General features: G+C 36.4%; 1 protein-coding gene across 1 annotated transcript in view; it reads right to left on the bottom strand.

Annotated features, from left to right (window-relative positions):
- Positions 1-18,130, bottom strand: part of VCAN (versican) — a 117,987-nt gene extending 99,857 nt beyond the window's left edge. The window contains exons 1-2 of the mRNA XM_053701470.1: positions 17,872-18,130; positions 11,045-11,120 (exon numbers count right to left, since the gene is read on the bottom strand). Of these exons, the coding sequence (XP_053557445.1) occupies positions 11,045-11,114 (70 nt within the window). The 5' untranslated portion in view covers positions 11,115-11,120; positions 17,872-18,130. The remainder of the gene's footprint in view (positions 1-11,044; positions 11,121-17,871) is intronic.
- Positions 18,131-21,047: the final 2,917 nt, after the last annotated feature.

The raw sequence follows: 21,047 nt of genomic DNA, 5'->3' as shown, positions 1-21,047 counted from the left end.
CACTGCAAAAGATTAAATGCACAATAAATATGTTAAAATGGCTTTGTTAGCATCATTTGCATTGTTTTACTATTACCAATTAGAGACATATATCAACCAATCACTGGGTAGAATGTTGCAAGGTTATGCATTATTCCCAATCCTGCAAGATGCACTCCAGCCTCTCACAAGCCTTAGAGTTAAATGTAAGGAAAAGTAAGCGAAATAAATAAATGTACCACCTTACAAAGAATTACATAATTAAATATATTATGGGGGATTACAATGTGAGTTAAATGTCTCTATAATGCATGGGTAAATTTAGAAAGTAAGATGAAAATGAGTATTGAAATGGCACCTCTCTATTGATGACATCTGTCACAAATTGAGTGGACGAGGAAGTTGTTATCCAGTAAGAAAAGCTTTGTTTAGAAAAGAAAAAATAACAATTGAGGTGAAAGACAGATAACTTTTCTTTGGTAGAGAACTGACAGGACTGAGAAAGAAAACAAAAGAGCATTATGCTTAAAGTACAGCTGTCTTTATCATCTATTAAGTAGAGGACTTGATTGTCTGTGAAAAAGCAAGTAATGGGTATCTAAATTTAGTAAAGATACCACATAAACTTGCTAATAATGTAAGATGCTATTCTGGGATTGAAGCCTTCCGTGGATTCCAAAATAGGGCAAAAAGGACTTCAAAACACTAGGAAATTGGCTTCAAAGAGAATGTTTTATGTGGTGGCAGTTATCCATTGGTTTTGCATGTTAGAAATTGATAAATGATGTCTGACTGGACTATACAGCAATAAGTCTGTCTAACATGTAATAACATTGTAGTCTATTAACATATTATTATTTATTATTATCGGTTATTTGTAGAGCGCCAACAGATTCCGCAGCGCTATAAACAAAGGGGGAGTACAACAAAACAATTATAGGGTAGAGGGCCCTGCCAAGAGTTGCACTGTTGTAGTCAGCTCTTAAGAAGGTGATCTACAAACAGCTGGACTTTTAGGCTTACATGCTAAGAGGGTTCAGGGGATTGCATTGGAGGAGAGGAACTGGTATTAGGAAAGGTTAGCGTAGGTTGTATGCGTCCCTGAACAGTAGAGTCTTTAAGGAGCACTTGAAGCTTTTAAAACTAGAAGAGAGTCTTGTGGAGCGAGGCAGAGAGTTCCACAAGATGGGAGCCAGTCTGGAGAAGTCCTGTAAACGGGAGTGTTATGAGGTGACAAGAGAGGAGGAGAGTAGGAGGTCATGAGCAGAGCGAAGGGGACGGGAGGGAGAGTATCTGGAGACAAGGTCTGAGATGTAGGGGGGAGCAGTGCAGTTGAGGGCTTTATATGTAAGAGTGAGAGTTTTGTGTTTGATCCTAGAGGCAAGAGGAAGCCAGTGAAGGGAATGGCAGAGAGGCGCAGCAGATGAAGAGTGACGTGTAAATAAGATGAGTCTGGCAGAGGCATTCATTATGGATTGTAAAGGAGCTAGGCGGCAGGTGGGGAGACCAGAGAAGACAGAGTTGCAGTAATCAAGGCGGGAAAGAATGAGAGAGTGGATTAAAATCTTAGTTGTGTCTTGTGTAAGGAAGTGTCTAATTTTAGAGATGTTTTTAAGGTGGAAGCGGCAGGCTGTAGCCAAGGACTGAATGTGAGGAGTGAAGGAAAGATCTGAGTCAAATGTGACCCCGAGACATCGGGCATGCGGGGTAGGGGTAATGATGGAGTTGTCGACAGTTATAGAGATATTGGGGGTGGAGATTTTGGAAGAAGGGGGGAAAATGAGGAGTTCAGTTTTGGAGAGATTTAGCTTGAGGTAGTGAGAGGACATCCAGGAAGAGATGTGAGAAAGACAGTTAGTGATACGGGTTAGCAAGGAAGGAGATAGTTCTGGTGCAGAGAAGTAGATTTGGGTGTCATCGGCATACAAATGATATTGGAAACCGTGGGACTTAATAAGGGAACCTAGTGATGACGTATAGATTGAGAAGAGAAGGGGGCCGAGGACAGAGCCTTGCGGTACTCTGACAGAAAGTGATGACGGGGCAGAGGAGGCCCCAGAGAAGGCTACACTAAAGGTACGGTTTGACAGGTAGGAGGAGAGCCACGAAAGGGCTGTGTCACAGATACCGAAGGATTGGAGAGTTTGGAGCAAAAGAGGGTGGTCGACAGTGTCAAAGGCTGCGGACAGATCAAGGAGGATAAGCAGAGAGAAGTGGCCTTTTGATTTAGCTGTAAGTAGGTCATTGGTGACTTTAACAATAGCTGTCTCTGTGGAGTGATAGGGACGAAATCCAGATTGCAGCGGGTCAAGAAGGGAGTTTAACGTAAGGAAATGGGATAGGCGTGCATATACTAGTTTTTCGAGAAGCTTTGAAGCAAGAGGGAGGAGGGAAATTGGGCGGTAGTTGGATGGGGAGGTAGGATCAAGGGAAGGTTTTTTGAGGATAGGTGTGACCAGTGCATGTTTCATTGATGAGGGAAATGTACCAGTGCTGAGGGAGAGGTTGAAAATGTGTGTTAGTATAGGGGTAAGGGTAGCAGAGAGAGAGGGGAGCAGCTGTGAGGGGATAACATATTGCAAATTGTGTATTTTTTACCACGTGACAAACATTGAGTTTATAATACAACTATCATCAGGGACCAACTGATGTGTAGTGATTCAGACATCCCAACCTGCAAAAACTTATTTCAGGGAGGTGGGTTCACCCACTACTGCCCCCCCCCCCCGTTATATATTGGACACATTGAAACCCTAAATAAGATAGGGACTTATCATTAAAAGTAGTTTCCCACTAAAGTTACATTAAAAAAGTAGCTTTATTGCACAACCACATACAACAGACCTATTTTCCAGTGATCGTACGCATGTTGTTGAATGCTTAAATATTTTTGAATACGAAGTTTAATTACGTGCAGTAAATAAGGTAGTATTTGTGTTTTAATTTTATTAGAATCAGTGGGGGCTTTTTGGTTACTGATGCATGCTTTGAGAGTTCTATATCGTCCCCGCAACTAAAGGCATTCCTTAAAGAAACACTTTTCCGGAATTGGGCCACATTGGATCACGGTACTTGGAGTTTCAGGGAGATTGCATTCCATTTGCTGGCATCAGGGAGCCGCTATTACAATCAGGGAGACTCCCTGGAATTCAGGGAGACTTGGGATGTCTAGAGTAATTGCATGCTGCTTTCTGCAAACAACCTCAAGCACATTGCCAGACAAGCAACCTGATGACATTTTGTGTTATATCTCTAGTTTTTCTAAATGTATTGCATACTCTTTTATTTTCCCCCCATAGAATGAAGTGCATCCTTTTGAAAATAAAACAAAGTATATTTCATGCTTGAAGGGTGTGTCAAACATCAATAGTGCTTTGGGAGTTGTCACTGTCAGCCAATAAGCTATCTGCTTCTAGAGAGTTGTTTAAGAATTTGTTTTTGTTGTTGTTTTGTTTTGTTTTCTTTGAACCTTTTTAGTAATTAACTATTTTTGGATACTTCTGACAAATTGTAAACATGATAAGTTGTAATTTTAACAAGAACAAATCTAAATATTTTATAAATGTAAATGGCCAGAGGATTGGTTTAAACTTTAGGGACAGTAAACACTTTGAGATCTGGAAATGTGTAGTAAATAACTTTTGCCACATACTTGTATTATTTATTTTGTCCCCTTTTCTTGTAATTTAAGTTTTCTTATTCGGACTGGAAGAGCACGACAGGCTTAACAAACCTAAACCTTCCTCACATCTCTCTCTAATTGACTTCCGCAAAGATTATACATAAACAACAGCAAGCAACATAACATAAATTGGTAACATAAAGATTGTGGCTACTCCAGTAGCAAGTCCTGAATGACCTCCAAAAAAGGCAAGGAGTTAGGCTGCTGAAAAATAATTGCCGCAAGCAAGATGTTAAAGGGACATACAGTATTTTTTTTTTTTTTTTTAATGATCGAGATAGAACATACAATTTTAAACAACTTTCCAATTTACTTCTATTATCTTATTTTCTTTGTTTTCTTATCTTTTGTTGAAAAGCAGAAAGGTAAGCTCAGGAGTGTGCACGTGTCTGCAGCTTTATATGGCAGCAGTTTGCAACAACGTTATTCATTAGCAAGAGCATGTAGATAGTAGCACTATTTCCTGTCATGTAGTGCTCCAGACATGTGCACGCTATATATCTAGATATCTCTTCAATATAGAATCTGATAATAGAAGTAAATTGGAATCTTTACAAATTGTATTCTCTAAATCACAAAAGAAAAATGTTGGGTTTTATGTCCCTGTAAAGCAGACATCCTCAAACTTGGCCCTCCAGAGGTATTGGAACTACATTTCCCATGATAGCTGATATGCTGACTGAGCATCATGGGAAATGTAGTTCCAAAACCTCTGGAGGGCCAAGTTGAGGAGGTCTGCTCTAAAGTATTTAAAACAATAATGAAACTCATCCACTTTGTTACTATCTTGCAAGACTGCAGAAAAAAATATTGTAATTTCAAGGTTTTTGCTGTGACTTTATTGAACAACAAGAGCATAACATCCTGCTCTAAAAAGTAATTGGGCTTATTGAGAGTAACAAGTTAATTGTAATCAATGAATACTGATAAAGATCAAGCATTTAACTCATTTTAACTGGGATAAAGTTTAATCAATAAATAAAAAGTAACACTGTCTTTAACATGGGAAACTGATAAGGTATCATGACTGGCGGTTAATTAAAATATATTTCGCTTGAGCGCCTTCTCGTTTTTCTTTTTCTTAATCTGCTTCATGGACAGCTTTTTGGATCAATTGGGGAAAAATCTCCAGTGCAAGTTTCAATAGATGTGGTTTACTGCTATTTTAGGCTTTCTAAAACAAAATAAATACAAATGTTTGCCTATTGCGTAACGTATTCTAGAAAGCAATGCAGAACCTAACTTGACTGTACTGAGATTGTAAGTAATAATAAACTCAATGTATCACAATTAAAAGAGACATTACATTCAATTATTTCTTGTATGCAGATGAAAAAGCTGCAAAAAAAAGCATGTTAAAGGGACATAAAACCCAAAATGTTTATTTCATGATTCAGATAGAGAATTTTAAACAACTTTTCAATTTACTTTTATTATCTAATTTACTTAATTCTCTTGGTATAATTTATGGAAAGTATACGTAGGTATGCTCAAGAGCAGCAATGCACTACTAGGAGCTAGCTGCTGATTGGAGGCTGCACATATAAGCTTCTTGTCATTGGCTTACCTGATGTGTTCAGCAAGCTCACAGTAGTGCATTGCTGCTCCATAAACAAAGGATACCAAGATAATGAGGCCAATTTGATAATAGAAGAAAATTGGAAAGTTGTTTAAAATTCAATGCTCTATCTGAATCATGAAAAAAAAGTGGGGTTTCATGTCCCTTTAAATATATGTTTAATGAAAATTAAGAAATTAAAGTAGTTTGTTAGTATTGAGGTTATTCTTCGCCTCCCACTAGTAATGGGTGCCGCCATGTTGAAATCTAGTTTTCACTACATTCCAGTGCTGATCTGTTTGCACATGTGCAATAACTCTCCTTCAGATACCTGCAGTCTAACCTAGGTTCCATAATGGCAGCACCCATCATTAGAGGAAGGTGCATCTATTTAGTGTCCCTTTAATTTGTTTTTAATCAACCATTTTACCTGCTGGAGTGTATTTAATTGTTTACAAATAGCTGCTTTATTTTGTCATTTGAAATTAATATTTTTGCCTGTTAAAATTTGTACCTATATTCAAAATGTCAGTACTGCATTATTGACTATAGTAAAGATATGTAACAAGATGAACCAGCAGAAATCAGCTTCCACATGGGTGTGGGTAGGGTTGCCATCTCGGCCATGTTATGAGTTTAACATCATGTAGGGCTGCAGGGAGGAACATGTATTGTGCTGTTTATCAGCACTATTTATGTGATGTCCAGAGGCATAATACATGTTCCGCCCTGCTTACCCTGCAGCATGTGTAACTCATAAGTGTCCAGGAAAACATGGCCGAGGGGGAAACCCTAGTTGTAGGAGTGAGAATGAGATAGAACAGATCAATTCAATGGTTGTTCCTGCTACACATTTAATCATCATGTCATGAGCATTTGTTTACTTCATTAGCAAACGAATGCCGAAAATGGCCACCACCAGCAGCATTCAGGGTTTTTTTTAGTCGTATTTCGTCTTGTGAGAGTGCAATAGACAAAGATCTTGTCTTTGTGTGTTGCACTTTCACACAGCAAAATTCTGGTTCCAAAAAGAGCAAATTTCTCCTTGCGGTGGCCATTTTCTGCATTAGTTTTTTAACAAACTACACTAATGAACTGTTCTCAGTACATTGTCCTTTTTATTATGAAACAAGCATGTGGTTCTGGTTTGCTGATAAGGACATCTACTACAGCTCACTAACTTCCACATAACATACTGAAAGAAATGAATATGTGTAACAGACCTCCCGGAGACTGTAATAATTTACTCCTTTAGGGGACATCATACAGAAAATATTTCTATCATGGATATAAAAGAGCAGCAGTTAAAGGACCAGTAAATATAGTAGATTTGTGTAATCAACAAATACACAATGAAAAGACAATGCAATACTTCAATTGAGTAGTTGATTATTTTCTGACAATTTTCAAAGTTATGTCTATAAGGACTAAATAGCCTACTCCGGGATACCAGTGAATTAACACACCTAATCAAACTTTATTACCCCACCTTATTTCCCGAAATAAGGACACGACAACAGAGCTGGAAGACCCTCAGGTCGCATTTATTTAAATGGACACTGTGCATGATTACACTAGAAGGTTACTTAGTAACCAACACCATATGCAAATATGCCTGGCGTGCATGAGTCCCTAACCATAACTCCTACTTTGGGAGGTAGAGGCCCAATTCTGATTCGGGATATGACGGAGTCCCCCGGATGACTCCGCCCCATCAGATGTTTAGTCAAGGGGGTTAGGATGATTTTTCTGGCCTGCCTACCTGCGAGAAGAAGGCACCCTAGGCTCAGACCTAGTGACATCGCCTTTCCCCCAACCTGACCAATCACTCCACCCAAAGGCTTCAAAATGAGGCCGCTACGTCTCGCCACTAGAGCAAACTATAGCTCCTGCCCTTGACAGCCGAAAGAGCCGAATAAGAGGCTGGTGGAGGCCCAAACATTACAAACACGGGCTTAGCCAAGGCTAGCTCGACTAAATCTCCCCCTGCAGTGTTAACTAAAGCCGAAGCACAGACGCTGCTCATGCCGCCCACTATGTTTCTTTTCCAGGGAAGGGAGGGTGGGCAACTCCAACTACTTGAAAAAACACCGGAGGAAAGAGGCAGAACTCTCCAGAACCTCAAGGTGAGTCACTCCCCTTAAACTGCAATATTGTTGCATCTCCATCTTTCCTTCACATTCCTATCCCTGCCAGGCTACAGCCCTTAATATGTTTCATTCCCACTAGGGGTCACTACACTATCATTTCCACTCCTACAGAATCATGTGACAGCCATCAGCCAATCACAAATGTATATACTTATATTCTGTGAATTCTTACACATGCTCAGTGGGAGCTGGTGACTAAAAAAGTGTAAAAATAAAAATACTATGCATGTTTTGTTAATGGAAGTAAATTGGAAAGTTGTTTAAAATTGTCTGTTGTATCTGTATCATGAAAGTTTAATTTTAACTTGAGTGTCCCTTTAAACATAAACAAACAGGAAACCAACGAACCTCCAGACACAGGGTAAAAGTTAAAAACGACTTTATTTGGTCACATAGACCATGATGATAAAAAGATAATAAAATCCAAATAGTTATAAACACAGCAACCTTTAAACATGTCAAAATATTGTCTGCAAATAAAAGCTGTTTCAATTTACAGTGAAACTTACAAGAAGTGAAACTAAAACCCAGGTATATATTGCTCACAGGCTGATAGCAACAATTCCCCAGAAAAAAATAATAATTATTTAGCACCAGAAAAAAAAAATCTTTTTAAATACTATTTTTTAGATTAAACACATTTTTGAGTGTTGTTGTTCCTTTAAATCTGTAAATCCAGACATATGGAATGAGGTTATTTTTCTAATCTCACTGCTATTATAAATGGGGTCTAACAATTGTGCTCAGAATGGAAAATGTAAAACATTTAAAATAGGAAATATCTTCTATTTTAGCAGTGTGTGCAACATCCAGAACAACCCATGCCTTTCTTTGGCAAAAACTTGAAAGGGGCCCTATAATTGAAGGGGCTAAGGAAATGAAATGAGTTACTAGTTGTATGTTCTCATACAATTCTATTGATTTTTAATCTTTTTCCGGATGTCTGATTACATCATTGTGAGCAATACTGAGTGTGCAAAGACTGAAGTGTGAGCACAAAGAAATTAATAACATACGGAGGCTATAATGTCAGTTAATTAGTTATACTTAAAGGGACAGTAAACACCAGATTTTTTGTTGTTTAAAAAGATAGATGATCCCTTTTTTACCCATTCCCCAGTTTTGCATAACCAACACTGTTATATTAATATACGTTTTACCTCTGTGATTACCTTGTATCTAAGCATATTCTGACAGCCCCCTGATCACATGACATTTTATTTATTATCTATTGACTTTCATTTTAGCCAATTAGTGCAGTGTCTGCCACAAGCCACAGGCGTGATTACAATGTTATCTATATGGTTTACATGAACTAGCTCTCCTGTGTTGTGAAAGGCAAGTAAAAAAGCATGTGAGAAGAGGCGGCCTTCAAGGGCTTAGAAAGTATCATATGAGCCTTCCTAGGTTTAGCTTTGAACTAAGAATACCAAGAGAACGCAAAATTGGTCATAAAAGTAAATTGGAAAGTTGTTAAAATGTCATGCCCTATTTGAAACATGAAAGTTTTTTTTGGACTTGACTGTCCCTTTAATGAAAAATGCATACAGCAGTGTAGTACATGTGCATTTAGATTTAACCCCTCAGATGCCAGATTTGTTCTTTTAAGTATGAATATAAAGCTGTGTGATTTATTCAGAAGCTGCTTATACCCCCTGCTGCCTCACCTGTGACCCTGCTGCTCCTGAGCCTACCCAGCTATACTCTTCAACAAAGGATATCAAGAGAACAAATAACATTTGATAATGGAAGTAAACTAGGAAGTTATCTAAAACTACATGCTCATGAAAGTGTCATTTTGATTTTACAGCTAACTATGCTATACATTTGCAAGAACAGTAGGTGGCAGCAGTGTTTCCTGTCATGAAATGCTCCAGTGCACGCTACACCTACCTTGTTATCTCTTCAACAAGGTAAATTTAATAACAGAGGTAAATTGTAAACTTATTCAAAATTGTATGCTCTGTCTAAGGAAAATTTGGGGGGTTATGTCTCTTTAAGTATGCTGCAGAATGCTGCAAATTAACAAAGTTAAATTACATATCTTATCTTTCTTGATTGTAGTCAATTAGTACTAACTGTAAATGTGTTTGTGCATTGCTCAGTGCAATCACGCATGCGCGGGGTGGGGGGGAGTGTAGGGTGTAGATCACTGGTTTTAAACCTGTCCTCAGGTCTCCCTAACAGCCCAGATTTTAAGGATATCTGAACTAGAGCACAGGTAAAATAATCAGCTCATTAGTAAACAGTTATTTTACCTTTTCTCATCCAGAGTAATCCTGAAAATCTGGCCTGTTAGAGAGGCCTGAGGAAAGGTTTGAAAACCAGAGGTGTATATTTACTTTATGGAACTTTGCTCCTTATATTTACGCATAAGCAAACAATTTAATCATTTTTTATGCCAACAAGCCACCATTTTAATATATATATATATATATATATATATATATATATATATATTAATCCATTTTAAATCATTTAAAACATTTATGTGAATTTTTTTTTTTTTAGTTTAAAGTCCCTTTAATTTTATTTATGAATAGCACTAAACTAGCTTGCCTGAAACATTCCAAACCAGTTAATATTCACCTTTTTACACTGACCTTAAATACATTTGCATATAGAAACCACTGAGCCTCAGGGCAATGTTTTCAGACAGGACCACCAAAGATGTTAAAGGGATTTTGTAACTCAAATTACAACAGGGCTATTAAGCTCTACCATAATGTTTGGTGAATGTTTTGCATATTATTGTATTACAAAATGCAAACAATTTAATTTACACTAGAATGTTTCTTAATGGCATATACAGAAAGTTCCATTTATTGCAGTCCTAAAGGAGAAAGGATGACTATTAATTCACTAAAGAGGTTAAAAGGACATGATGCTATTTAAAAAATGTCTTTGTTCCATCATTAAACTACATTAATACATTGCTCTGTTTTGTTATTTTGCTGAATAAATACCAACTTTTCCATTTTGCTTCTATTATCAAAATTGTTTTGTTCTATTGGTATTCTTTGTGGAAGAGCATGCATGAGTCTTTAGCATTATACTGCATCAGGGTTTGCATCTTTGTATACAATTGCTGTAAACATTGTTGCAACACTGCTGTCAGACCTCCTGAGCTTACCTAGGATTACTCTTTAACACTTTAAATTGGGAACTTGTTTAAAATTTCATAATCTATTCAATCCATTTAAATTTAAGTCTGACTTTCCTTTAGCTGCCTATATATTTTTTCAATAAGAGTGCCTCCTCTCAGATTGCTTTAGCAATTCAATACATATTTCTTACATTCTTTGCATTATAAATTTGGAAGCCAATTAGAGACAATGTGGAAATTAAACATGAAATTCCTGGCCTCCCTCTAGTCATAGGTGTTGCCATGGTGAAATCTAGCTTTTGCTGCTTTCTAGTGCCAGGCAACAACTCTCCTTCGATACCTGCAGTATAACTTAGGTTTCAAAATGGTTGTACTCAAAGTTAGAGGGAGGTGAATGAAAATAAGCATGAAATGTATTTAGTGTCTTATTGTGATGTTTCCTGAACACAAATAGGAAGACAATGTTTGCTTTTGCCTGAGTAACTTGTACCAATAAGGACCAGAGACAAAAAGCTGTTGGGTGTCATGTTTTGTGAAAGCATTAGTGCATATAGAGAATGACAACTTACCTGCACGGAATGCAAGGGCAGAGTAGAAAGTGGAACATATCCAAAATATATATTTTATGTCTAACAACATCTTGACCTGGAAGAAAAGAGAATATGTATTGCCATAAATTACAAGAATGCTGATTGTTTTTGGTCATACAATTAGAAGATCCAAATATTTTTTTCATATTAATGCAAATAAATAAATATACCTTAACTACTACTTTTATTTGTATTATGGTGGGTAACATATGGAAAACAACTCCAGTTTTGATAATATATTACTGTGCATTACTCTACTGCACAAATATGGATAATATATTATGTATAAAATTATTATGAAAACTAATATTAGCACTAAAACCCAACTAAGGCCTAGTTTCCATTGAGGGGGTACATTTTGAAAACTGTTGGTAAACATTTATCTCCATTAAAGTCTATGGAAAAAAAAGTATGTAACCACCAGTTTCCAAACTTTACCAACTTAATGGAAACTAGACCTAAGTCTGCTGTAATTTCAAAAAGGTAGTGACTTCCTGTCAATCACTTGTGTAGAACTGACTCCATCCGTTTGCTTGTTTAGACGTGTTCTTATAATGATGTCAGAGTTACCAATGAGACAGGTTTATGGGAGTGAATTCCCAAGCTTTTGTGCTCAGTTCAGTGACAGTGAACAGATGTAGGTTATTTAGAGGAAACACCTCAGATTGAGTTACAATATATGGGGATTTTCTTTCTTCCTAGAAAAATAGATTGTGTGTGTATATATGCATGTATTTATATGTGTGTGTATATATGCGTACATATGCAAACTTGTGTATGAGTATGTGTGCATACTGTATGTGTTTGTATTCCTGAGTATATGTGAGTATATTTCTCTGTATGTGTGCATATATATTTGTGTGTGTATTTGTATATGCTAGTGTGTGCATATGCATATATGCGTGTATTTGTGTGTGCATGTGCATATGCGTGCATATTTGTGTGTGTATTTGTATGTTGTACATATATGTATGCATTTACATGTGTACATGTGTATGTGTACAAGTCCAAAAGACAGCAGCACTCACCAAATTATACAAAACTTCAAGGATTTATTGGAGTTTCCCCATAGTACATAGATTAAGACAACGTTTTGGGCTTGTTGCCCTTAGTCATGACTAATGGCAACAAGCCCGAAACGTTTTCTTAATCTATGTACTATGGGGAAACTCCATTAAATCCTTGAACTTTTGTATAACTTGGTGAGTGCTGCTGTCTTTTGGACTTGTTTACATTTGTTGGTGTGGAAGCTCTGACAGACTTGCACCACTGCGGCCTCACACTGTGCTGGACATTGTTGGTTACTACATTTGTATGTATATGCAGATATGTGTGAGCATATGTACGTGTATGCAAATGTGTGTGTATTGGTATGTGTGTGTATTTATATGTATGTCTGTATGTATTTGTGTGTATATATGTGTGTGTGTATTTGCATGTGTGTGCATATGTGTCTATATGTGTTTGTATGCATATGTGTATGTATTTGTATATGTGTGCATATATATGTATGTATTTACATGTGTATGTATATATATATATATATATATATATATATATATATATATATATATATATATATGTTTGTATACTTATATTTGTGTGAATTTATATGTATGTATTCATTTGTATAAGTGTGCATATATGTTTGTGTATTTATGTGTGTTAGTGTGTGTGCATATATGTGTGTGTGTATTTATATGTGTGAGTATATTTATATGTGTGTGTGTATTTATGTGTGTGTTCATATATGTGTGAGTGTATGTATATGTGTGTGTGTGTGTTTATATGTGTGTGCACATATGTGTGCACATATATATGTACAGTATATATATATATATATATATATATATATATATATATATATATATATATGTGTGTGTGTGTGTGTGTGTGTGTGTGTGTGTGTGTGTGTTATAGACTTGTAGTTATAACTCTGCAATTCACTGCATGATAGCTAATTGTTTTCTATAATATTCTAGCACAGAAAAAAAAACCATTACACAGATAACCAGAGGCACAATATACAAGTGAGCACAATGCTGTCATTTACATTGTGGTGAACAATTGGCAGAATGCCTGTAATCACTTCATATTTTATTTGCTCATAAGCAGTCCTTTCTAATTATGGGTTATCATGATATATAGAACCCTCACTTCAGTGAAATTACTAGTCATCAAATCACACATACAGAAGAACTTTATAGCTGTTTGTTTAGAAGACTCATTACACTGAGGCTTTCCTAGAGGGCTCATCAGTGACCAACAATTGTTGCACTCTATGTATTATATAAAGTAGACACTCATTGTTAGAACAATGTAGGTGATTTCATAGCACTTTATAAAGCTACATTTGCTTGATTATAGTCCAGTTATTATTATAATATAATAATAATAATATTATTATTATTAATAATATAATAATAATAATATTAATATTGTTAAGAGTAATATATGAAGTTTAAACATTAAGCACATACAGTATGTAGCCAGTTTCCAGAATCTCATTAAATTGAAATCAAGCCTTGTTAGTCTTCCAAATCCCCTAAAGCTTTAATTGAAAATTAAAAAATGTGGTCAATCCCGCAATCCCTAAATTGTCATTAATTTGCTTCCTTGGTTTATCCCATGACTGACAGCCCTGTCTGTGGTGCTGCTTCATTGGGTTTAATCCCATGTCCCTCAGTTTAGCAGACGGGCTCTGATCTTCCTTTCATGACAGCATCCTATGCTGCAGTTTGCACGTCCCCCCTCCCTCCGGTGTGACTGGTGGTCTCTAACAATAAGCAGTTGTCAGGCTCTGCCATTTCCTCTAAGTGGGTGGTGATATAATGGACTAGTAGTGGCATTTTTATTCATGAGCTTCTTCTGAATAGATTAAGAGGCAGTGACCTGTGATACAACAAACCTGTCATAAAAAGCTCAGCTTGTAGGGATTGAGTAATGATGATTTACAAGGAAAAAAAGTTAACATGGATATGCTAAGTAAACAAAAGTCTAGAAAGGAGACGTAGATCACTGATGTCTAGGTGGTCGTGGTTTTAGTGAGTCATCTACTTTACCAGATTTATGAAATAATAAACAGGGACATAAATGTGCAAAAAAGAAATGCTTTTATGTGGTAGAGTATTTTATTATAGCACTATTGCTTGCCCCTGTAAATTAGTTAAATGCATAGTTAAAGTAAGCTCAAGAATAGCAATGCACTACAGGAACCTGGCTGAGTACACATGGTGAGCCAATGACAAGATTCATATGTGTGTAGCCACCAGTCACCAGCTATCTCCCTGTAGTGCATTGGTGCTCCTGAGCCTACCTAGGTATGCCAAGGATACCAAGGACACAAAGTGAACAAAATTAATTTGATAATAGAAGTAAATTGAAAGTTCTCTTAAAATAATATGCTCTATATATGTCATAAACGTTTAATTTTTATTTCCATGTCCTTTTAACATATGTATATAAAGAAAAGAGATGTGTTTAAATGCGTTTTTTCCATAAAAAGAAAAATAAGTTGAAGCAGTTTAATTTGATTTTAAAACTATCAGTACATGTATGTGTGTGCATAGGGGAACTGATTGCTCATTTGTTTAAAGGGACAGTCTACACCAGGATTTTTTATTGTTTTAAAAGATAGATAATCCCTTTAGTACCCATTCCCCAGTTTTGCATAACCAACACAGTTATAATATACTTTTAACCTCTGTGATTATCTTGTATCGAAGCCTCTGTAAGCTGCCCCTTTATTTCAGTTCTTTTGACAGACTTACAGTTTAGCCAATCACTGCCTGCTCCCAGATAACTTCACGTGCAGGAGCACAGTGTTATCTATATGAAATATGTGAACTAACACCCTCTAGTGGTGAAAAACTGTTCAAATGCATTCTGAAAAGAGGTGGCCTTCAATGTCTAAGAAATTAGCATATGAACCTCCTAGATTAAGCTTTCAGCTAAGAATACCAAAAGAAAAAAGCAAAATTGGTGATAAAAGTAAATTGGAAAATTGTTTAAAATTACATGCTCTATCTGAATCATGAAAGTTTATTTTGGTCTAGACTGTCCCTTTAACAGGATAACTCCCTGTGCTCTAGAGGTGAACAAGGAAACAAAAAGTAGTTGCTTTTTAGCAGGGAAATCAAGATTTAAAGAAAAGGTAATGCTTGTTAAATTGACCTATTTTGGGTGCAACAAAATTAAAAAAAAGGGTTTAATGTCCCTTTAAATTTATATATATATATGTGTGTATTTATTTTGGCTTTTAATAAAATAGAGTATATGAGATTTAAGGATAGCAACATTTAATTAGCTTACAAGTTTAATTTGATCTAGAGAAATATATTTTCCTATTTTGTATAGTTCCAGATGTTGTACAGCTGTAAGACATTAGGGTATCCCTGGAGTATAAAAATCAATCAGGGATGTAGGAACACATAGATCTGAGGACTATTGTATGAGTGAGTGTGACCGATTGTAGGGTTAGTTTAACCCTTGCCTGTTAGTAAAGGTCAGCCCTCTTAGGCATCTCAAGAGTTAACAACCCATGCCCTCTACATACAGGGCACACTTATGTGCCTGCTCTATTGTATCTGCACCGTACACGTGGCGATTTATCAGCCTGGTCCCTTCGGGCCGTGCCCGCTTCTCACCCTCCCTCCTCAGTCACCGCCCTGTGGTTCATTGAGCCAGCTGGCTTTTGTTATATGAGACCCGAAATCAGTTCCAGGGATGGCCATAGGGATAGACGGACAATTACCATCCACTCCTATCAAGTGACTGGGCCACTGTACATTGCCCCAGGCTGGAAGCTGTAGCCCGGGGAGTAACACAGTCCCTAAATTCAAAGGACACATCTCATGCATTGTAAAGGATAACCCACAGGGTGCCAGAGAGCGCAGCCCTCTAAGTCTGACACTCAAGGGGTTAAAGCATGAATTAAACCTCATCTCTCCTGTCATTTCCCTTATTTTGTTTCCTCTCTACATTCGCTTTGTTTTACTACCTCACAGTCACGCTGCATTTGACCCCTACTGCAGTAGCTGAAGTGAAAGCTGAAATCACTATCACAAATAGCTGTCTTTTACGTTGTATACATCTAGCCTTGGTTTTATCTATAGAAGTTATAAAGATTAGCAAATAATCCCTTTTAAAACACGAGAGATCAGTGACCTAACCTGGGCTGATTTGGATCGATTCCAATCACCATAAAGCAAAGGAAACAGCCAGATAAATAAGCATTACAAGAACTATGAAAGGATGCGGTAACCAGTTTGTTCCCTTTTGGTCAGCCAAGGTGTCTTAATTGAACGCTCGCCTTCCAATTACTTGCATCGATTGTATTTTTTATGATGCAGATTACTGGATGGAAGAAATGAATGATGTGAAACAGACATGACACAAAGGGGGTGTGTAACAGACCTCGTGCAGGTTGGAGACAAGAAAAAAAAAAACTCTGCACGTGCAATACTCTTTGTAGCCCGACAGATGTCGCTATGTTCCCTAATGCTCACATTCCTAGACATCCAACACTGTATTAAAGAACAATACATCCACTCTACATAGAGACTTATAAAATGCTTTGCTCCAGCTATCAGCCAAGGGATGGACAATGCGGGTTAAAATACAGCAACCACCTCGCTAAAGTAGGGAATACATGTGTTGACTTTGTTACAAAACTACATTTTCCTAGAGCAAGTAAGTCAAACATCTCTCCCTAAATGATACACTTGGCCTGATTTGCTTCAGTTTACATAGATGAATTGTCATCCAACAAAGCAAAGTAACATCTGGACTGTAGAGTAAATATTGGCTGCTAAGATTCGCATTGTAAAACAGCTTGTACAATGTACACAGTCCTGTGAGAATCTGGCCATACAAATGAAGTTTACACATTAACTGCAAAGAAGCCGATCTCTGCACCCTGTTACTATGTAGGATTGAGTATCAATATTTAACTTGGTAAGTTAAAAAAAAGAAGAAAGAAAAGCTAAAGATCTTCTAGGAAGATGTCTATTGGTTTAACGAGGTATTGCAACCTTGTCCTGTACATTATTAACGATGTGTACAGTGACTTATTACATAGGTCACTGGATGAATTATGATCTAATTGTCAGAAAATGCAAACAAATATATGTAACATATGAAAATGTTTACATAGCAAGACAAATACTATTATAAAATGAATCAATATAATGCATTAATACAATATATTCGGTTTTCCAAACCAATTTAAAATTGTCAGTCTGACAGTGAAATGTTAATTTAAAAGAACACATTGTTTCTAAGATTAAAAGGTATCCAGTACCAGAAAAGCTGAATGAAGTATAAGTGTATGCCCCAGTAACCCTGTGATCCTGTGCCCTTAGTATAACACTGTGATTGTTTCTTAGCAGAAATCTTTGTGCTTCCCCAGCCTATGGACAAAAGCAATGCAGCTTCTATGCAGCTTTCCAGGAACACCAGGTTTCTGCCATTGTTATCAGATGGGCAATATAGCTGAGAAATATCATTTGCACTCACCACACGAAGTTCAATCAATCTGACACATGAATTATTTTCTTTGTACTTTTATCAGTTCAATTTATCTAATAGAATATTTATTTTTTTAGAGCAATAGTGAAGTTAAAAGAAATCTGTTAATGTAAGCCATATGTCACCACATCTGTATTTTTCCTTTTGTTTTCAGTCTTTATATCCAAAAGTAGTTTTTTTTTATTAACACATATTTATTGTAAATGTTCCCTACATTATGTGATTCATTCATCTGAGATAGCATACACACACTTTCTTAACAAAATAAAATTGATTACCTTAAAGGGTGAACTAACAATGATTTGGCTGCATGAAATCCAGTGTTCTATAGAGACCTTATTCCAGAGTTGCTGGTGGGTGCTGCAGTGGTGCTATATCTCCAGCTCAGTGGGATAGGAAGATGCTTAGATTCTCTTTGCAAGCTATTGCCACTCTATATGATACCCCTCTGTATAAGGGTAACTGATCCCAGATCCTCCTTCCCGTGTGTCTCTGTGCTGAGTCCTTGTGAAAGAAGAACCACTGAGCCCCTTTGGCTGCAAGTTCAAATGCGGGATCTGACACCCCTCATGATTATCATTATACCGTCAGAGCTCAGAGAAGGAGGGGCACTAGAATTTACAAGAGGAGGGCTCAGTAACACTCCCATACTCCAAGGAATCAGAGCCCAATACAACTAAAGTCTCAATACATAGAGAAGAAAGTACAACACACACTTTTATAACTATACCTTAAAATCATTTCCTTTAATCAAAATAATAATTATCTTATTAACTGCATTAATGGTCATTAAACCAATTAATTACAAAATATATACCCACACTTATAGACACATACACACACATCACATATACATACACACACATATGTGTATATATATATATATATATATATATATATATATATATATATATATATATATATATTACAAAAACTTTTAAGATTTAAAACGTTTAAAGTTACATCTTTTCACAATTTTCCTTCTCATCTATATTAATTTACTTCTCTAAAATATACCTGAAATCTTTTTTTTTATATTTAAAACTTTTGTGAGTGGGATATAGACCTATATGTTTTCTGGAGAACTGACTTTGTGATTACAACTCTGTAAATGTACATTAAACTGATTGAAGTATATAGTCCCTATAACAGATGTGCCAGGAGATAAATAATACATACGTTTCACTTAAAGGTTACTTTTAATTTCTTTAATCAAGTCACAATTTACACTCTATTGAGTATCTTAAGAAAAATGAAAAACAGAAAATATTAGTTAATACCAGATTGTACTAAACTGAAATGACGTCCTTGTCTATGATATTGGATGTATTAATATGTAAATTGCACAATAGTTGTCACCCACAGCTATAATTTATCTTTTTTCACAACTCAGAGCTCACTCTTGTGTGAAATCCTAATAACTTTCTTCAATATACAGAGCCCAAATGCTGTTATTGGGAAATCCTCTGTCTTTCCCCCTAAACTTTGTCCAAGAAACGCCTAGAAAAATTTGCCAAGAGTAGGTCCCCCACATCCTTTTTTGGCACAGTTCTTTTCAGATTGCAATAAACATAGTTGTACATCTGGTGAATAAATCTTTTTTGGCAGTAATTTTCTCTCAGCATTTACATATAGGCTGCCTGGGTGCAGAGCACAAAGACACAAAACTCCTACTGGGAAGACATTAGCTAGGAGGGAGAACTTCCCATGATGTAAGTACTATTTTGGCTGGCTGTGGTTACCAACAACATGGTACTTGCATTTTTGAAGTAACACCTCCTGTTAGAGGCTCATATGAATGAGATGATTTTGCCTATGCACCTAATGTGTTTTTAATGAAATACGAGTCTTTTCAGCTGTCACCTAGATAAGCTAGGAGCTTGTATTAAGAAAAGAAGAGTTTTGTATGACCACAAAAGAGAAGACTGGGAAGTGAGCCAGAATAGTCCTGTAATCGCTTTGGACTCATTAATGAGAGACAAGTCAAATGTAAAGAATATGAAAAGCTCGGTCCTGACCAGAGAGTTATATCAAGATTGGGTATAAACGTTTGCTTTGTATAGATTAGCCTTATCTACTTCCTGCGGTGCTGGTGTAAATGCCTTAAATATGCCCTTGTTCTAGCTAAATGAAAAATATATATCTATATATATATAATATATATACACACATCTCCACAAATAAAACCTCTGTTCACACCTGTTGGAAGATAAAACATCATAAAAGAAAATCAGTTGGTGATTGTGTTCATTTGTACACCTTTTACATATTATGTGATGTCCTTAATATCTTGTATTTATATTATATAACATACAGAAATCGGAGACAACAAAGGGGAGACAAATACCCCATTGTCACCTTGCACCATTTTAATGGGAGCACTGTTTTTTTGGGGGTATAAAAAGTTACAATCTAAAGCTTTTGTTTCTTTACCTTTCTTACCCAGCTTGATATGATTTGTGGGCTACCATAAAATAATGGCCCATATGGAAATAATGTTTTGTGTGTGGTTGGTGAATCATGGAAGATATCAGATTAACAAGAGCATTATATCCATATGTGGCATGTCAGGGTTAATTGCAAGCGTGCCAAACACAGCCAACCTTTACCACATCAAAGGAACAAGGAAAGTGTGGGCTCTGCATCACAAATATTACATCTATGTTTATGTTGTCTATATTTTATAATGTAGAAATCAGAAGAAAATATGATTACTGCAGAAATATATAAGGCACATTTCATATACACTATTTTTTTACAGCATTACATATATTATCTGTATATCTTTTGGAACATTAATATGACAAGTGTGGTAACGTTTTTTATTCTGCTATCTATGTTAAAATGTAACTCTTTAGAATCCTTGCCTAGTTTTATATACTATTGTCTATCCCTGACATTTGATATGGTCAATAAAGAATAAAGTGAGACTGTGCCAGGCAATGTTTATCCAATGTCATGCAGGGAAAAGTGAGTAATAGAAACCAACTGCAACCTCCCAAGTGGGACCTGGGTGACCAACTGGCTGTACATAAAGATTGTTTTTAAAACCTTCCAGACCACCAACCTCACTCCAGTTCCCTATCACTATCTGATACTTTAGTAGCAATTGTCGGAAATGGTAAAACAGTCTTGAGTAACTCTCAAAATAATTGAATCTGTTAAAAAGACAACTTAACCCATTGGCTGCCAAAGATAGCTGATACACTATGCTATACAATGTGCTGCATCCATAAGGACCTATTGTAAAGATAAATGATGGATTGACCAGGCAGGCAGGGATATTGTAATATAAACAGTGCACCACATATAGCAGCCCACTCCAAACGAATAGTATTGTGCCTAATTATACATAACAATAAGGGCTAGTAGCAAAGTAAAGTTATTGTGGTCTGTAAGTGCTTTATGCACTCTTTTGTTAGGTTACACTTGTTTTTTCAGCTGGGGTTAGGAC

Source organism: Bombina bombina, chromosome 2 (genome assembly GCF_027579735.1).
Source record: "Bombina bombina isolate aBomBom1 chromosome 2, aBomBom1.pri, whole genome shotgun sequence".
NCBI lineage: Eukaryota > Metazoa > Chordata > Amphibia > Anura > Bombinatoridae > Bombina > Bombina bombina.
The sequence above is the reverse complement of the archived record's forward strand: the minus strand, read 5'-3'. Positions and strand labels throughout refer to the sequence as shown.